General features: G+C 41.3%; 1 protein-coding gene across 1 annotated transcript in view; it reads right to left on the bottom strand.

The window, feature by feature from the left end:
- Positions 1-253: 253 nt before the first annotated feature.
- Positions 254-20,246, bottom strand: part of PAFAH1B1 (platelet activating factor acetylhydrolase 1b regulatory subunit 1) — a 63,401-nt gene continuing 43,408 nt past the window's right edge. The window contains exons 3-11 of the mRNA XM_004593972.3: positions 19,148-19,232; positions 18,848-18,922; positions 18,157-18,363; positions 13,465-13,633; positions 11,097-11,199; positions 9,898-10,126; positions 7,075-7,176; positions 4,828-4,984; positions 254-3,423 (exon numbers count right to left, since the gene is read on the bottom strand). Of these exons, the coding sequence (XP_004594029.1) occupies positions 3,350-3,423; positions 4,828-4,984; positions 7,075-7,176; positions 9,898-10,126; positions 11,097-11,199; positions 13,465-13,633; positions 18,157-18,363; positions 18,848-18,922; positions 19,148-19,232 (1,201 nt within the window). The 3' untranslated portion in view covers positions 254-3,349. The remainder of the gene's footprint in view (positions 3,424-4,827; positions 4,985-7,074; positions 7,177-9,897; positions 10,127-11,096; positions 11,200-13,464; positions 13,634-18,156; positions 18,364-18,847; positions 18,923-19,147; positions 19,233-20,246) is intronic.

Below are 20,246 nucleotides of genomic sequence, written 5' to 3'. Positions count from 1 at the left end.
AGTCCCATCATGACTTATAGCCCTACCCCCCTACCCTGCCGGGGGAAAAAACCCAAAAACTTTGTCCACCAGTTCTGTACATGTCACTATGCTGTCAGATTCTTGGCATCATCTAGATTAATTAACACATTGGACTTATATACAGCTGGACAGAAAGAGTAACCATTGTTAAGTGCCTTTTCCTTTAACAATTTAAACTTCAGTTGCTTAAGGATTATCAAGCCACCACTGTCAACAAACAAAATATCCTTTATTTTTAGATATTTTTTTTAAGTTAAAGAAGAAAAACTATTTGACAAGTGATATCGCCTGGAAGTTCACACAGAAACAGAAAAGAGGCCAGCAGGAGAGCAGGGCGGACACGAGACTGGGTTTGGGGACTAGAGCCAAAGCTTGCACACACTGCAACGAGCGCCGCACGCTAGTGGTCTGAGCAGTGCTCCGGGCACGCCATTGGTCACACCATGCAGACAGAATGGGACGTCTCAGCCTCCACAGTGCCAGACGCCAGGTCAGGGAGCACCTACTCTCCACATGGTTTACTAACCACAGCTCTCGTGGCCTGCTTTCTTGGGCACGCTGTATCAGGGTGCACTGGAATGTCTGTTTTCACACACAAAAAAGTCAGCAATCATCTGAGAAGGCAATTCTACCAGCTTTTTATTTCTTAGGTAAATGGCCAATTTGATTGAAAAAGTGACAAAGCAGCAGCGAACCTCTAAACCAATAATCAAAGTCCTCTACTTACAATCCAAACCAGTCACACCATTGTCCTTATCCCAGGCAAGGCACAGGGTTAGACAGCAGACAGAGAAAACAGAGAACACAGAGTAAGAAAGGGCATTGACAGGGCAGTGTCAGACGACTGCAGGGAACCTTGGCAAGTGGGATCCCGGGTAGTGGATGGACCGCTCTCCCCACCCCCTTCACTATTCACACAGGGTCGTTCCATTTGGATCCAGGTGTGGACCATCCCTGAGATTCAACGTTCACTGCTTCTCACATGCAGGATGTCTGGTGGCCGTGGCAGCGGGCCGCAGCACTCTCCCGAGGCAGCACGACTTGGCTCTTGGATCAGCCGTTCCTCCTTCTCTGTCAGTCAGTGGCGTGTGCGGCATCATCAGCCAGCCAGCAACAGCGGCTGGGTCCTTTATACCAGCATCCTCTTTGCTTTACCGTTCGTGGTGTTCATATCTGAGTGATTTCTAGATGTCGTGGCTTACCCTCAAACAATTCATGTTGCTACACGCTAAAAATGAACTAAAATACAAGACATTCATACATGTAAAAACAAAGGTTAAGATGCACCATTTTCTATGCATTTATATTTCTCCAAACAGGACAAGAAATAGCAGCAAATGAGAACAAAGAGAATTTCCATAGCTTTTATAGAAAAGTCCAGTCAGAACAGCAAGTGGTGGGGAGTGGGTTCTCAATGTAAGCAGGGTTTTGAGGCAATAGTGTCCCAAAAGTTATCTACTGCATTTACGGGATTAGCGGAAGATGGAATTTTTGTCCACGAAAATAGCCATTAGTTTTCAAAAACACTTTCCTTTCCAGAAACATTTCTCAGGGATTATTAAGAATAAGCAAACAAACAAAAAGACACAAGCTAGACAGAGAGCTGCTTCTAAATAACACGGCCTATTCATGTATATCTACAGGACATTAACTCTCACCTTTTTGTCTTTTACAGGAACCAAATTGCCGTTAAATAACTAAAAGGGACGTTTTAAAAAACACTATTACACAAATGAATAAAATGCAATTCAGAATAAATTTCTTTGTTAAACTCATTATTTCATCGTTAACAATGCAAATGACTCTCTTAAAAAACAAAAACCTTGCTTGTTATTAACTAAGCAGTGGAATTCTTTATTAATATCTGACAATGGGATAGCATTCCAAAAGTCTTGGATAAGTTTCATAAACTACTTGTATTAACTTTGGATTAAAATATACAATATATCAGGGATGTGGAAAAATGCTGAATGGCCACCTTGGCAGGGTGGGGGGAAGGGGAGAGATAACGGAAGTGACTTTCCTCTAGCTGGGAGAGACCCCCAGAGAGCCCGACCTACTTTTTGGAAGCATGAAGGTCAACGGGGGTTTGTCCTAAAGCATGGCCTCCCACGGCCAGATTTACTCTGCTAGTACACTGTAGCACTTCTCCACAAACCCAGGAGCCTAGGACAAGGAGGTGTGAACATGTGTGATGAACATATACAGACTTACCCTCTTACAGATATGCCCATATACTTAATAAACATTTCTATATAAACAAAAGGTGAAAAACAGTACGTTTTTATGCACGCTCCATCGAACCCTGTCACACTTCTAACTTGTCAATGAAAAACAGTTCAAGTCAACAGCAGATTCCTGTTGAAAAGCAAACTGCTGTCTCCCACCTCTAAAAGGGACAAACATAACCTCTTCCATATTTCTGCCATCATGTAATGCACATTGCACACCCCTAAAAACATCAAAAACAAATAGTGATTTGTACCATGACACTCAATGGGAAGATTAAATTCTACTTGGAAATCACATCACTATACAGTCTAATAGCATGGAAATTACAACTAGAAGTATGTCTAGTGTGGAAAATAGCTTAGAGTATGACAGTGTTTTAAACCTGTTTACAAAGCAGTAAGACCAAAACGAAATAAAAGTTTTGCCATTAGCTGCTGAGATTTTTCTTGAGGTTTACAATCATTTTCTTACATAAATATACCACTAGCCTTTGCTTGATAGGCTGCCAAAACAAATGTATCCTACTGATTTGGCAAATGTGTCATGACAACAATTCCAATATGTAATCCTCAATTAATTACACAGATGGTTCAGAAGATTTTGAATTGTAGCCTTATTATCTAACATCCTTAAAGATTTATTAAGCACACTTAAGTGATGTTACATAGATACACATTTCAGCAAAAAGTCCTAATAACCACCACTTTTCCCCAAATGAGGCCATCAAGTCAGGCACCAACAGATAGCAGAAAGAAAAACAGGAATTACTAATCAACATAAAACGACACTGTCAACTATTCAGTTTAGTGCCCTAGTTCAATTTATTCAACTTCCGCCTTCTTAGGCCTGGTGTGACCAATGCCAGCCCAGGTTTTCAAACCCTATGGTACGTCTAGACAACATATGTAAATTTACAGTATACAATTTGGATTCACCATGCATGAATACTTTGTGTGTAACATTTAATAAGCTCAATCTACATCCAGAATAATTTACATGAAAGGACAATATTTATTTAAACAGAGCTCAATGGGGTAACCATGGTATCATCAGAGTGCATCCAGAGGAACAAGGGAGGAGGGGCCATGAGGCTCAATCAACGGCACTCCCACACCTTGACTGTTTGATCTACACTACCAGTAACCACATAGGGTGCCGTCTTGTGGAAATCTGAAAGAAAAAGAAAAGGCTTATTTTAAGATCAGACTGAGCCAGACACAAGTTTTAATGAGCCACAAGAAAACCAAGTCCAAGAATACCCAAGTTTTCAATGCCTAGATCTCTAGGAGGCACAAGTTGATTTTATCAACTGGGTTAGAAAAACTGAATCTAAATGATCCATCATCCTGCCCATGCAGTCCTGTGCCCAACCGGTTTTGCCAACAACTCTTGTCACAGTCATCACTGAATACTATGTTCCAGACTTTTAGGTCTTTTATTTCTGCCCAATGCTAGAAGATGATAAGATCCTACCATAGTGTGCAGTGTAACTTGCCATGCTCACTACATTTTATTATTTTTTAATGACAGATTTATTTTTTGGAAAGGCATATCTACAGAGAGAAAAACAGACAAAAGTTCTCTGTTCGCTGGTTCATTCCCCAAGTGGCCACAATGGATGGAGCTGCGCTAATCTGAAGCTGGAGCCAGGAGTTTCGTCCGGGACTCCCACGCGGGTGCAGGGTCCCAAGGCTTTGGGCCGTCCTCAACTGCTTTCCCAGGCCACAAGCACGGAGCTGGATGGGAAGTGGAGCAGCCGGGACCAGTGCTCATATGGGATCCCAGCGCATGTAAGGCGAGGACTCAGCCATTGGGCCACTGCTCTGGGCCCTCATACTCTTTATAGAGTAGAGTCCTGATGACACAAAGCATGCTTTCTAAACAGAAACACAATTCCTGAATTCCTAGATACACAATGGTGGATTTCTCTGAGAGGTAAGGCTAAATACAGTTTCTTTCAAGAATCTTGCAAACTGATAAGAGAAAAAAAAAATACCTATTGGAATGGTCAATGAATGTCCTTTTCACAATTCTAGTTTCCAAAGCCAATATTACACAACGGAGAAAATGTGTATGTTTGCAGAAATCAGGGCTGGCTCTGTGGCATAGCACGTGAAGCCTAAGCCTGTGCCTGTGCCACCGGCATCCCACATAGGCTCCAGCTTGAGTCCTGGCTGCTCCACTTACAATGCAGTTTCCTCCTAAGTGCCTGGGAGAACAGATGACTCAAACCTTTGGGTCTCTGTACTCACATGGGAAACCAGAAATAAACTCCTGGATTCAAATTGACCTAGCCCTGGCCATTGCAGTCATCTGGGGAGAGAAATAACAAAAGCAATATTTTCTCTGTGTATCTCTACACACACACACACACACACTCTCTCCTAAAGGGGAGACAGCGAATGAGAAAAAGGGAAATGCCAGTAGGAATTCCAGTGATTTTATCTTGCCTTCTGCCTGCTGCCCTGAAAACATGGTCATTTCTTACCTGTGAAAGTCCATGTGATCAGGTAAAACTGTCATACCTGGCACACCAAAATCTAATTTTTCAGAAACTTCATAATGTTTACATACCCAAGGAGGTAACAAAGTGTTCATGCGCATTGAGGGTCTTCATGCATCGCTTGTTCTTGTAATCCCACACACGTAGGGTCTTGTCATCAGCGCAACTCAAAATAAACTTCCCCCCAGAATGGAACAGAACTCCACGTACCCAGTTATCATGGCCCACCTTAAAAACAAAGAAAGTATTTTAGTAAAAGCACAGACTGCCTGGACAGCATCTACAAAATACTAACACTACCTTAACTGTCTATACCATTATTTTTGGTAATTGCAGAATATGGTTGCTCAGGTCTCACCACATTGGACAGGCACTGGTGGCACTGAGTCAGCACATCACTTTCAATCCCGTCACCTGTAAGTGCCAGTTTGATTCCTACCTACTGCACTTCTCATTTAGCCCCTGTTGGTCCAGGTTCTTGAGGCCCTGCCACCCATATGGAGTTCTAAGCTCCTGGTTTTGGCTTGGCCCAGTCCACCAAGGCTTCTGGGGAGTCAATCAGTGGATAGATGATCTCTCTGGGGCTAAAGCTGCAGTGCAGCAGGTAAAGCCTCCACCTGTTATGACACAATTAATTCAGCTTTTCAGTTTCACCAGTCACATTTCAACAGCTTAAAAGCTTTTTCGGGCTCGGCAGCGTGGCCTAGTGGCTAAGGTCCTCGCCTTGATCCCATGTGGCCGCTGGTTCTAATCCCGGCAGCTCCACTTCCTCTCTATCTCTCCTCCTCTCAGTATATCTGACTTTGTAATAAAAATAAAATAAATCTTTAAAAAAAAAAAGCTTTTTCAAATGGCTAGCACTTATCATACAGGCTGGCGCAGATACAAAACATCACCAGAGAAAGTTAAATTGATAGCCCTGATTTATACAAACACACTTGAGGGAAAAAAACTCCATATTTGCAAAGTATTACTAGATATGGTGATGATCTGAGGGTAATTCTTAATTTCTTCTTTTAGATTTCCTGTACATTTCTAAATTTTCTTGCAATGGAAATGTCAGTAGCATTTTTCTGAATAGCTTTAGACAAAAAGGACAAGATTAGGCCATGTTATCTTTGCCTTAGTTTATTATAGTGACATATAAAGTCACCAACCATTAAAGATTCTCAGTAGGAAATCAAATCTTGTTTATTACGTCCAACCAAATATACCAGAACAAGTAACTTCCCTCCCTGTCACTAATCCTTTGGCTGAAAAACAGAAGCCATAAACTCCAGATAAGGATCCAGCGTGGTAGCCTTACTGGCTGAAGTCCTCATCTTGCATGCTCCGGAACCCCACATGGGTACCCATTCGTATGCCAGCTGCCTCACTTCCCATCCAGCTCCCTGCTTGTGGCCTGGGAAAGCAGTCGAGGACAGTCCAAAGCCTTGGGACCCTGCAACTACGCAGAAGACCTGGAAGAAGCTCCTGGCTCCTGGTTTTGGATCGGCTCAGCTCTGGCTGTTACAGCCACTTGGGGAGTGAAGGAGTGAACGAGTGGATGGAAGATCTTTGTCTCTGCCTCTCCTCTCTGTAAATCTGGCTTTCCAATAAAATTAAATAAATATAAACAAACAAACAAAAAGATCAACAAAAAAAACACAAACAAAAACAAAACAATAGAAACCCCAGAAAACTCTAGGGAAATCCATGGTAACTATATTGATAAAGAAGAATGCCTTCTGTTTTTAAAAGTAGCTCATCTTTTCTAAGAGAAACAAACAAACAAAAAAAACCTCAGAGTCCTAATAAAAGAGTTTATTTTTTGTAGTCAGTTCCTAATCGTGCTTCCCTGTATATCTGTCATATCCCAGAACAGATACCATCACTTGAAGCTATGGTTAGCATCTAGAGAATTTCTAAACACAGACATCATATTAAAAAGTTGTTATGAAAATAATATCCACAAGAACCCCCGGAACTCCTTGAGGCAAGCAGGACTGCCCACCATCTCTTACTAGCATCTGAATATCCTCATATACAAATCTAGACACTCCTAAAGTGACATAAACCTTTTCAAATCATAAAGTTAGAATCATTAACTTCAGAATGATAAGATAAAGCCACTGAGTTAACCACGTGAACTCTAGAGGGAACAGTTCAAAGGATTCACATGAACAGTGAACCACAGAAGCTAACGTCTTCATTCTCTTCCGCTGCAGGTATCACGAGCAAATTTTAAAGCTATGGGGAGTTAATTTCTCACATCCACTCATCCCCTGCCCAGTACGGACTACCTGGAATAAAAGCAGCAATGAGATAGGCCAACTTACAAGAGTCATAAGGCACATGCCAGTACTGATGTCCCACATCTTAATAGTCTTGTCTCTGGATCCAGACAGCAAGAAAGGCCCAGGCTTGCCACTTTTTTTAGTCTACAGAAAACATAAAAACCAAGTTGTCTCAGCAAATACTATCTAACACTGACAAAAATGAATTTTTAAGCATACAGAGTACTGGAAGCTTTGGATTTTGTGAACACAGAAAATCACCATTTACAAATAAAATATTTTCTGTAATAAATTCTGAAAATGGTTTAAAAAGGAAGGAAAACAGTTTCTCTTGCAAGAAATGAAGTAACGAGTGTAAATGTTTTCCACCTAAATATAAACGCACAATTTTGTAATACGTGATTTTCTATTATGTTGTAAAATACAGTCTGACATTATGCCTAGGCTATACAGGAAGACTCAGATAATGTAAAAATTCAAAAAAATCTCCACTTGGGTTAAGATTCAGTTGCCATAACACCAACGGATGATGAATTTACACTGAGAAATTTTCTGTATAAAGTTCAGCTCGAACCAGGTATATAATATATACATAACAACCACCAGAGGGCAATCTAAAGAATGCGAAAACATAATAAAGCAGCCAAAATACAGATCAAACACAAGCTTCTTTTTGAAAAATAACTAGGACATGCGGAGTGGAATGCTTACTTATTACAATTTAAAAATCCACAATAGCAATGGCTCTTTATAAATAAGCATGGTCAATTTTGGTCCATATAGTCAGTCACAGAAATACTATTTCATTTAGCACATAATCAAAAGTACAAAACCCCAGACTAGTACTTAAGGGTCTACAGTATCAAAGGTCTTTATAGGAAATATCGTTCATTCCAAGTAAGGTACTGTGGTGCCTTTTACTGTTTGTTTTTTCATATGTGAAATAATTATACCTGTTAAGGAACATTATTTTTCTTCGAAGTGTGAAAGTGCCCTGACAAATTCCTGTGGTATTTCTGGGACATTTAATGGCCACTCTTACTCCTCAGTAGAGTCTCCCTATCACACATCAAATCAGAGGTCAGCTGACAGCAATGTTAATAACTGGGCAAAAATACAGACAGAGGAACATGCATGGAAGAGTTTCGTTGTAACAGACCAGGCAGCGTTGGGCTGCAACAACCAACTAGAACCAGAATGGCTATGGCTGGTTGTGTAAGGACACTGTTCTTGTCAAGACAGGAGGTGGACAAAGTCAACCTGGGCCAATGACCCACTGGTGTGTGAGAGAACTGCCAACAGGAGATTCGATGGAGGAATTTGGGAAACTCCTTCACTGGGATACAGTCCCTGCAGGTGAGCGCAAGAAGCAAGGCAAGGAGCAGCCTAGACTACGCTAGGTTACAGTACTGCTGGCATCCATGTGCATCAGGGCTGGGGATAGACCAGTCTGGGTCAGCACATAAGACCCACTGGCAGATCTGAGTATCACAGGGCAGGGGGGCAGGAGGAGCCAGACTGGGCTGCAACACCAGCCAGTTCACATTAGGACTGGGACAGCAATCAGGCTGGGCTGGGCTGGGCTGGGCTGGGCTAGGTTGCACCACCCACCAGCAAGAGCTGGAACAGGGAACAGACTAGACTAGGACAGGCTGCGCAATGGATGCTGAGGTGAGACAAGTCATGCCAGCCTGGGCCAGCAGGAGCCGGGTATGTGAGTCCCAGGGATGGGAGATCTGACAGGGCCCAGGTAGCTTGGCTCTGGTCCTGGGGCCTGGGTCACTTGGCCCAAATCCTGGAGCTTGCCTTCTAGGTGGGTACTGATTTTGTGAACCCTGGGGATGAGGGATCTGGCGGGGCTTGGGTCACCTGGCACGGGTCCCAGGGTCCATCTACTAGGTGGGAGCCGGGTTTGTGAGCCCCAGAGGTGGGGGATATGGTTGGGCTCGAGTCCAGAGGCCCACCTTCTAGGTGGTTATCAGGTTCATGAGCTACAGGGGTGAGGGATTTGGTGGAGCTCAGGTTGTCTGGCCTGGGTCCTGGGGCCTACCTGCGAGGTAGGTGCCGGGGTTATGAGGCCCAGGGGTGGGGCAATCCAGTGGGGCTTGGGTCTCCTTTCCCAAGGCCTGGGGCCCGCCTACTAGGTGGGTGCTGGGTTTGTGAGCTCCAGGGGTGGGGGACTCGACAATGCTTGGGACACCTATCTCAGGTACTTGGACTTGCCTGCAAGAACATGTCCTACTTAATGAAAAAGGGGAGCAGTGGACACAGGCCCTGTTGTAAAAGGATAACATGGCAACATGTTTGGTTCTGTAGCAGAACAGAACTGAACAACTACCCCAAACAACGACAGCCAAAAATCACGGTGAATGCAGCCAACAGACATTGGTAGGGTGATATCATCCTCAGACCAGTAAAATTGGCAACATTCCAAAACTATCCAAACCACTTGGACAGAACCCTTAGAATATGTACATATTGACACTCTGGGCTGATATCAGGTGGCGGTTCCTCATCCCTGGGTACTGGGACATGTGGGAAGTCATCAGTGGTTTTCCCCTTTGTTTCTCCCCTTCCCCCAGGAATAACAAGATGAAACAGCAAATCTGGAAGCAATGAATTTACCCAATTTTCCCTAAACTTCAATCCTTCCAGGCTGATCAACCATGTAATCATTATTAGAGGGGGGGAAAAAAAAAAGCAAAAAAAAAAAAAAAAGCAGTGTTTTAAGACCCAGAAATCTGAGATGCAAAATTTTTAAGGAATCAACAACTTTGGAACTGTGATTAAAGAACTTATTTAGTGCTCCAAGATTCTAAGATATCAGAAATAAAACTATGAAATGACACTTAAATCATACAATACCTCAGATCCTGTTGCTTCAGAGATGGAAGAGTATGAGCTTTCTGGAGCCCAGGAAATGCATTCTACCACGTGCTCGTGTTCTCGGAGCTCAGCCTTGCACTCCTTTGTTGCCACGACCCACACACGCACAGTCTGGTCATTGGAACAGCTGGCTATCAGGGTGCCATCCTGATTTGGCCGCACCATACGTACCCATTCTCTGTGTCCTGTGAATGTCTTCACGCAGTAGCTGTCAAAATAAGTAATTACACTGTGAGCAGTGACAATCGTTAGGACACATCCCAGAAATGATTTAAAGAAGAAGGGAAAAAAAAGCTACGCATTGGAATAGAGGAGTTGTCAAATTATAGAAATGAGAATCAGTAGTGGAAACATACATGTTGGTTAATACAAGATGAGGATATGCCAGTCACATGTCAATTCACATACTCTGATGAGCAAGCATCATTAAAAAGGTAACCAAATAAACACAATCTACAAGGTACACCATACAAAGAAAGACTCTTTGAGGCTGGGCAGTTGGCCAGTTTTTAAAAAAGCTGTTCTTTGGTATGCTCGCATTCTGTTACTGAAGCCCTCCACTGCCAACTCCAGCTTCCTGCTAATGCACCTCAGAAGGTGGCAGGGAATGGCTCAAGTATTTGGGTTCTTGTCACCCACCAGGAGAGTGAGACTGAGTTGCAGGTATGTGGGGAACTTCCTGCACTCTGCATATGTGGGGGTTTTGCAAATAAATTATTTTTGTTTTTGTAAAAAAAAAAAAAAAAGGCAAAAAATCATTCAAAACTACACATACAAGATAAATTTAACAAAAATATTTCTAGTCATACTGGAATAATGCTATGCTTTACTAATCTATAAAAGAGCAACAAATTAAGGTTTTAACTGTAACAATCAAGTGTAATTCTAAGTGCAAGCAAATGTTATTTAATCTAAACCCACACAAATCACCTTGAAGACTACAAAGAGAGTAAGTCCTTAAATAAAGCAAGTTCTCAATGACCGTGCATCTGTATTCCTTTATTTGGAAAACATTCAAACAGCATTTAAAGAAAACACGGGTTAGTTATAAACTATACAACTATCATGTTGGTCATTCATTAAAACCACAACTGCTAAGAACACTCAGCACCCAATTTTGTTTTGATTGTTTCTTTAATATCTATTAGGCTGATTCTTTTGTTACTAAACCTACTTACCCAGTTTGTACTTCCCACATTTTTATAGTTTTATCTCTTGAAGCAGACACTATGTGGTCTCCATTGGGCATGATGGCTACTGAAGAGACATTGTGGTCGTGGCCTAAAATATACAACAAAAAAGTGGGTAACAGGATCTAACATCAAGAGTAATTAAACTTCAGCTTACCATGGGGTTTTAAATACAACAGCAAGTTCCAAATATACAAGGTAAAATACCCGGATGTACAAAACAAACCATAAATAAACAGCTCTGTTTATGATCAAATTTCAACCTATGCAACTGATTTAAAATCATGAAGGATCAGTTTGAGGATTATCATTTTGTTGATTTCCATAGGGGAAAAAATAACACTATCCCATATATATCATTCACTTCCCGATTATCAGCTGTCCTTTGTGGAAAAAGTTCCAGAGAATTATATTCACAAATATCATGTTATTTTAAGGAATATAAAATTGTTGTAACCGCCCCCCCCCCCCCCGCCCCGTTTAAAAATCAGAGCAACAAGACAGTCAATTTAATGAAATGTAAATAGCGGATTTTTACAAATGAATTTTCCAGAATTGCTCTAACTGGTAAACTTCCTTAATGCATTTGATGTGGGAAATAAAATACATTCTTCGAACCTCATCTTCTATGTAGTCACATTTTAATCAATCCTTGAAAAATTTCATTACTAAACATAAAACCCCAGCCTTCACATTTCATCATGTCCTGAGAAACAACAAAAATCCTGATTTAGGGAGCAACTTCTGTGCACCGCTCCCAGAGGCCTGAAGTACCTAATCTCCTTTAGCCTCAGGACAGCTCGAGGACTTGGGTGCTACCAGCTTTATTTTCCAGATGAAAGAGGTTAAATATTTTTAATGCCATGGGTGGGGGGGACAAGTAGGCGTTTGAACCCAGATATCTGATTCTAAAGCTCTCTTTCCTCAAAACAACACTGCCTGAGAAAAAGTTTTCCAAGTACGACCTGGAGATGCTACCAACAAGGACACAGTGTTTACATACAGGCTCTCTGAAGCAAGCAAGGGAATCAGGGCTCTGCCTTTTAGTACACCATCTTTCTGCACTTCAGTTTCCCAAATAGCAAAAACAGGGGGGCAAAAAAGAGTATCATTTCTCTTCCTTAAAGAAAATAAGTGGCTTGGCAGGTTTTTTTCTTTTTTTTTTTTTCTTTTTAAAGATTTGTTTTCATTGGAAAGGCAGATGTACAGAGGGGGAGAGACAGAGAGGAAGATCTTCCATCTGATGGTTTCCTCCCCAAGTGGCTACAACGGCCGGAGTCGAGCCAATCTAATGCCAGGAGCCAGGAGCTCTTCCAGGTCTCGCATGCAGGTGCAGGGTCCCAAGGTTTTGGGCCGTCCTCAACTGCTTTCCCAGGCTACAAACAGGGAACTGGATGGGAAGTGGGGCTGCCGGAATTAGAACCGGTGCCCATATGGGATCCAGGCACATACAAGGCGAAGATGTTAATCACTACACTGTAACACTGGGCCCCCGGTATTTTTTTTAAACAAAAAAAACAAATAAAGGAACAAATTACCCTTATGTAAAACACTATGGCTGATCCTCCAACAATACATAAAAGAGTCTAATGCAGGGAACATGTACACTGTTCAAAACCAGTATTTTTGGGGCTAGTGCGATGGCTCAAATTGCAAATCCTACATCTACAAGCACTGGCATCTCATATGAACACTGGTTCATGTCCCAAGTGCTCCAATTCTGATCTGGCTCCCTCGCTTATAACCTAGGAAAGTAGTAGAGAATGGCCCAAAGCCTTGGGACCCTGCACCTGCAGGAAAGACCTGGAAGAAGCTCCATTTGACTCAGCTTTGGCTGTTGTGACCACTTACGGAGTGAACCAGTAGATGCAAGATCTTTGTCTCTCCTATAAATCTGTCTTTCCAATAAAAGTAAATTATCTTTTTAAAGAAATTCTTAAAAAAAAAACAACTTATTTACGTTTATTGGAAAGGCAGATCTAGAGAGGGGAGACAGAAAGATCTTCTGTCCCCTGGTTCACTCCACAAGTGGCTTCAATGGCCAGAGTTGAGCTGAACTGAAGCCAGGAGCCAGGAGCTTCATCCAGGTCTCCCACATGGGTGCAGGGTCCCAAGGCTCTAGCCCATCCTCTACTGCTTTCTCAGGCCACAAGCAGGGAGCTGGAAAAGAAGCGGAGCAGCTGGGACACAAATCAGTGCCTATACGGGATCCCAGAGGATGCAAGATAGAGATTTAGCTACTAGGCTGTTGTGACTGGCCCCAAAATAAATAACCTAAAACCCAAACAAACCAATATTCTTCTGTATGAAGTATCACTGTAGGAATCACTATTAAGGCATTATCTTCTACCCTTACCATGCATGGTTCTGATGCATTCAAAGCCCTGAAAATCCCATAGTTTAATGGTCATATCTGCAGAACAGGAGGCCAGGAGCTTGCCACTGTGGTCAAAAGAAATGTCCTGTACAGAGTCTGTGTGCCCCTTAAGAGTTCGTTCAAAATCTCCAGTCTCATAATCCCACACCTGTCAAGTGAAAAGAAGACTTGTTAACATCAACCTCTTTCTCATTTCACATTTGCACTCTGCAGGCCACTCTAGCATATTACCAGTTAACCGAACAACAAGCAGAAGACATTTCATCTTCAAATTATACGCATTTACAAATACAATATTAAGGGAAAATGGAGGAATACTCATTCTGCTAGAATGACATGTCAAAGTAAGTTTTTATAAGATATACACTGTTCAAGAACAGCAACAAAAGCACAGTCATTTTATTCAAAAAACTGAACCAATAGTACATTGGAGGCAATTTTTCTAAAGGAATAGAAAACATCAATAACAGAAAAGATTTGGTTCAAAAACATACTATCAACAACAACAGAGTCCAAATGACAGCCCAAAGTTCATTCTTTAACCAACACTAATTCTATGTTCTAAAATCAAACTGAGTCTATACTTTCCATAATGAGTACAACTATCTGCCAAGTAGGGTATATAAACTTTATAAACCACATCTGCAAACATCTAAATATTCAACATCAGAGAATTGGCTAAATAGAAATTTTATATCCAAAAAGAATGTGTAACATGAACATGACATTGTAACATTAAACATGTAAATTTCTACAACATCAAAACTACATAAAAATATCTCTTGGAAAAACATTGTTTACTAATTATTTACAGATTTACTAATTATCATCTGTTGTTTCACTCCCCAAATGGCCACAACGGTTAAAGCTGAGCTAGTCTGAAACCAGGAGCCCCTTTCAGGTCTCCCATACCGGTACAGGACCCGAAGGCTTTGAGCCATCCTGTTTTCCCAGGCCAGCTGGATCCGAAGTGGAAGACTGAGACATACCGGATGACGGAACTTGCAAGCTAAGGATTAGCCAATCAAGCCATTATACCGGTCCTATAAAATATATTTCTTAGGATTTATTTACTTGAGGGCCTGGTGCAGCAGCTTAGTGACTAAACTCCTTGCCTTGCACACACCAGGATCTCAAATGAGCACCATGGGCACCAGTTCATGTCCCAGTTGCCCCACTTCCCATCCAGCTCCCTGCTTGTGGCCTGGGATAAGCAGTCAAGGACAGCCCAAAGCCTGCACCCGTGTGGGAGACCTGAAAGAAGCTCCTGGTTCTGGATCAGCTCAGCTCCGGCTGTTCTGGCCATTATGGATTGAACCATCCAGAAAGTCCTCCTCTCTGTCTCTCCTCCTCTTTGTATATATGATTTTACAATAAAAATAAATAAATCTTAAAAAAAAATTTCTCCTTGAAAGGACGGCAGTAGGAAGGTGGCAGGGGAGCAATTGGGGGGTACTAGACAACTTCCATCCACTAGTTTACTTGCCAGAGCACTACAATAGCAACAGCTGGGTCAGGCCAAAGCCAGAACTTGTAACTTTAATCCTTCCAGGTCTCCCACATGGTGGCAGTGGCCCAAATACTTGGGTGATCATTTGCTCCTCAGTCACACTGGCCAAGAAGCTGGATCAAAAGTAGAACAGGCAAGACTCAAATTAGCACTTCAATGTGAGATAAGTGTCCTAAGCAGTGGCTTAAATGTGCTGTGACTGAACACTAGCCCTAAAATGCTTCTTTCACAGGAAACCTGAACTCTAATACAAGTAGAAGTTTATCAACCAAACACGTTAGTTTCATGTACTTAATTGTTTCGTTCTGTGGATATTAAGATTTACTAATATTTTCACGGCTTTTTGATGCCAGCATAGATGTACTTTGAATTTTCAATTATTCATTGTTAATTTATAGATAGAAACACAATTAAAAAAAATTTTTTTTAGAAGACAAGACATAGTAAGCACCTACTCTTGTTTACTGCTCAAACACATACTAGAAGCAAGGCTATGCCAAGAAGGAAGCTGGCAGCCAGGAACTGAACTGTGGTCTTTCACATGGCTGGCAGGAACCCAACTACCTCAGGCATCATTGTTGCCTCCTAAAATTCACATTACTAGGAAGCTGCAGTGAGACAGTAAGCCAGAGGCAAGCACTGAATTCAGGCACTCCAGCCTGGGACATGCAGGTCCTAACCACTGCGCCTAAAGCCCACTCCTACAGTGATTTTTTGAATACTAACCTAGTATCCTCAGATTCTGTAAAATTCAGCCATCATACTTTTTGTAACGGATTCCTGGGCACTTTCAGTGAAGGTCATAAAATCTGCAAATAAAGACTTTACTTCCTTTCTTCCAATCTATATGCTTTTCACTTCTTCTTCATTTCTGCACAGGACAGAAACTCCAGTACAGTGTAGAAACTACTCATCCTGGCCCTGGTTTCTGACCTTAGAGCAGACTTGTATTTTTAAGAATCATGTCTCCTACATGTTTTTCAGTTATTTCCCTTTACCCTTCATCAAATTAACAAAGCGCTCCCATTCCTAACTTGAATTTCATCACGAATTAAATGGGGTAGGGGAAGGAAAATGCTAACACTATATTGCCCAGACTGATTTTCAAATGTGGAAATCGGGGCCAGCGCTGTGCCTGAGTGGGTTGGGCCACTGCAGCGCCAGCATCCCATTTTGGGTACTGGTTTCACTCCCAGCTGCTCTACTGAATCCTGGCTGTTCCACTTCTGATCCAGTTCCCTCCTAATGTGTCTGGAAAAGCAGCAGAGGATGGTCCAAGTGCTAAGTGAAGTATCTTCCTCAAATCACTCTTACAAAAAGTATGATTCTGTGTCAACAGTAGCAGCCCCAGCCTCAGGAACTGTGTTCTGAACTTGCATAAAGGATTTAGCCTGTGTGTGCATGTGCACACGTTTTCTCATTTAATATACCTATGATAAAGTTTATAAATAAGGCATTGAAAGAAATTTAATCACAATTATATATTAAGTTATGTGAATGTGGTATCTTTCAAAATCTTATTGTACTGTACCATATTTTTGGAGTGTGGTTGACCATAGAATAACTGAAACCACTGAAAGTGAACCAACTCTAAAATAAATAAAAAATAGACCAAATAAAACATGCTGACTATGCACAGCTACTTTCCATTGGTGAAACCACCACACATGGAAACGAAAACTACTAGTAGTTGCATTTAAAATTATAATTTTAAATGGAAAATTTAAAGCTATCACTTGTAATACAGTTGCTTAACAGATATTTAAGATGGCACTTTAACTTTCTTTATGCTGCAAAAGTCAGTAAATCTATTTGAGATTGTTTCTCCCTCCAACAACTCAGAATGGCAGCTGCAAGGGTGGGTGTTGTGGCATAGTCAGTTAAACCTCTATACACTGCTAGCAAAACCTGGATTTCTTGTCAGAGTGCCAGGCTTAGTCCCAGCTCCTCCATTCAGATCCAGCTTCCTGCTAATGCAGCCTGAGGGCAGCAGACGACAATTCAATTACTTGGTCCTGGCCATCCATGGAGGAGACTCAGATGTAGTTACGGGTTCCTGTCTTCAGTATGTCCAAGGCCTTGCTGTTGTATGTGTAATTTATGGAGTTAATCAGTTAATGAAGATATTTCCCTCTCTTTTTTCATGTGAATGAAAATAAACTTACAATATACATTTTTTAAAAAGCTGTCATTTTTTAGTACATCGTAACAAAAGACTTTTATGAAAGCAATAACTTAAAATTATTCTGCAGTCCACCCTATGACCACCAGCCTACAGGTGGGAAGTAATTGATTTGGAAACTGGACTCACTGGGCCAGCACTGTGTCATAGGTTAAGCCTATACCTATGCCAGCGTTCCACATGGCCACCAGTTCGTGTCCCAGTTGTTCTATTTCCCATCCAGCTCCCTACTAATGGCCTGGGAAAAGCAGTATAAGACAATCCAGGTGGTTGGACCCTGCCACTCACGTGGCAGACCCCAAAGAAGCTCCTAGGTCCCAGCTTCACATCAGCCCAGCTGGGCCACTGCATTCATTTGTGGAGTGAGCCAATGGATGGAAGATCTTTCTCTCTGTAAGCCTGCCTTTCCAATTTTATATATATATCTACTGGGATCCGATATGGCTGCCGGTTCTAATCCTGGCTGTTCCACTTCCCACCCAGCTCCCTCCTTGTGGCCTGGGAAGGAGTAGAGAGGATTGCCCAACATCTTAGGACCCTGCACCGATGTGGGAGACCCGGAAGAAGTTCCTCTGGCTTCGCCTTGGCTCAGTTCCAGCCATTACAGCCACTTGGGGAGTAAACCAGTGACTGGAAAATCTTTCTCTCTGTATCTCCTTCTTTTCTGTATACCTGCCTTTCCAATAAAAAATACAATAAAGTAGGGCACATACTTTATTCTCCAAGAACAAAAAATAATTTGACTATAAGGTGACCTACTGCCAGCCTGAATTTACAACACTGCATTTTCTCAAGCTCATCAGTGAATACGGCTGCGTGCCTCAGGAGATTCAATGAAATTTTATTTGAATTCTTTCCAAATCCTTCACAATCTTAAGAGTCCTTTCTATCCTGCTGAGGTTCTTGTTCTGGACACTTTAATTTCTCACCCGATCACTGTCTTTTTCTTTTTCTTTTTTTTTTTTTAATAAAAGATTACCTTAATTGTAGCATCCTCTGACGCAGAGACCATAACACTGAACACAGGATGGAAAATGACTCGAGTGACTGGACTCCTGTGACCACTCAAGGCATATTTTTCTGGTGGACGGGGAATCCATTCCTTTGGGTCTCGTTTCTGACCAAGAGGTCCACCTGATGTAAATTCTTCTTTTGCTTCATTTAGCTTTGATTCTAATTCCATAACCTTGAGACAGAACAGTTATGAACAGACAGATTCCAATAAAAACAGCATAATTTTTTTTCATCTCTACTTTCAGGATTTTTGCTATTTTGTCTAGTGATTTGTAAGGCATTTTTCAGATTTGAATTACACCTTGAAAACCTAAGTAGAGTGCCATAGCTCTCAATTTACATTGGGTTGCAGAGGCTTCTACCACTAACCAGAGGAACAGCAGGCAACCAAGATTTCTCCTTCAGTAAGTTCTTTCCAAACCACCATTTACACTGCTATGCTAATCATGTCTGCATCACACTGGCTCCCATGTGCTACCCTTCTAAAACACAAATGCCTTAGTTCTTATGGCACCAACTCCTCAAAGCTAGGATGCTGGAGCAGCCCAGCCCGTACCCCAGGCTGCATAAATTAGCATGAATCAGCAATGACCTGTCCAGATCAAAGTTTAACAAAGGAAATTAAAAATTAACTTTGAAGAAGAAAAGTCTGTTACCTTCTTTTGTAATCTAATAACAGATGTCCATTTTTTTTCCAAAAGACCAGCATACTTCTTATCTAATTCCTCATTCTAAAGAAAAAAAGAGAAATTTTAAAAATGACTTGAAATATGATGGTTGAAGCCAGAGACCATTCAGCTCTAATCCCAAACATTACTAAAAACTGACTGTACATTAAAGAAAGATGTAAAAATCAAGTTAAATGTCAAGTAAACCACATTAACAAAGTTTACTATACTGATATTTAACTAAAATACACTCATTAACTACAGATAATTGCAAAAAGTCAAACATACCATATCTAGTTCAGCTTCCTTTTTAAAAACGGAATATGCCTCTTCATAGCCATTTGATCGAAGATAATCTGCTATAGCTCGATTTCTGAAAGAAAACAATTTCAAATGACTTCTACAATCCTATAATTTCTATTATAAAGAAATACTACTACTTCAAATCTCCCAAGTCCGAGTTAAATATTTAATTGAAAACTATAACTTTCCAAATCACTCAAAGGACTACATTACCTATAAAGCCCCACTTAGCACATCAAAGTATATCTGTAATATTACATTATTCCTAAGTTTTACCTCAAAAGCTATGGACAAGATAGGGTTTATGTGATATCAACCTGTGACACAATTCATCAATTTAGCATCTCCTTACTTCCTGTTACACTTGATGAGCAACTATTATTCCCCACCCCCAACTGAGTGTTAGTTTTACAGAAATATGTCTGTATAAAGTTTTACATATTTAACATTAGAAATACAAACTGTTGGAGCAGGTGAAAACACAGCAAAGCTCTGAGCAGTGCCCTGTCACAACAGGACAGTCCCTGAGAATTAGGGAAGTTAGGCAAGCTAAAAGGGTGATGTCTTTTGTTCTTTCAAAGAAGGAAACATCGGCTACCTCCCTAACATACCCGATTCATCTGTGACTCAATTCTTTTGAGTCTTAGACAGCTTTTATTCGAAATTTCCTTTAACACATTTTTGAACTACACAATCTGAAAGCTAATATACAAAGTTAAGCATTTTAAGTTTACAGCTACAGATACAGATCAAATGTCCTTTCCTATCACTGATTCTGAATATCCCATCCCTAAGGCAACCACTTAGTGTTTCCTGTATTCTTTAATTTTATTTGAAAGGCAGATTTATAGAGAGAGGAGAGACAAAGGGAAAGAGAACTTCCATTTGCTGGTTCACTCTCCAAATGGCCACAGTGGCTAAGGCTGGACTGTAAGAGGAACAGCCAGGATTGAAATCGGCACCCATATGGAATGCCAGCACTGAGGTGGAGGCTTAACCTACTTTGCCATGGCACCATCCCACGTTGTGCATATTCTTCCAGAGATGATCACCACTTGTTTCAACGTATTACTTTTAAACAAGT

This window comes from Ochotona princeps, chromosome 17, assembly GCF_030435755.1.
Source record: "Ochotona princeps isolate mOchPri1 chromosome 17, mOchPri1.hap1, whole genome shotgun sequence".
Lineage (NCBI taxonomy): Eukaryota > Metazoa > Chordata > Mammalia > Lagomorpha > Ochotonidae > Ochotona > Ochotona princeps.
This window is presented reverse-complemented; position numbering and strand designations above follow the sequence as displayed.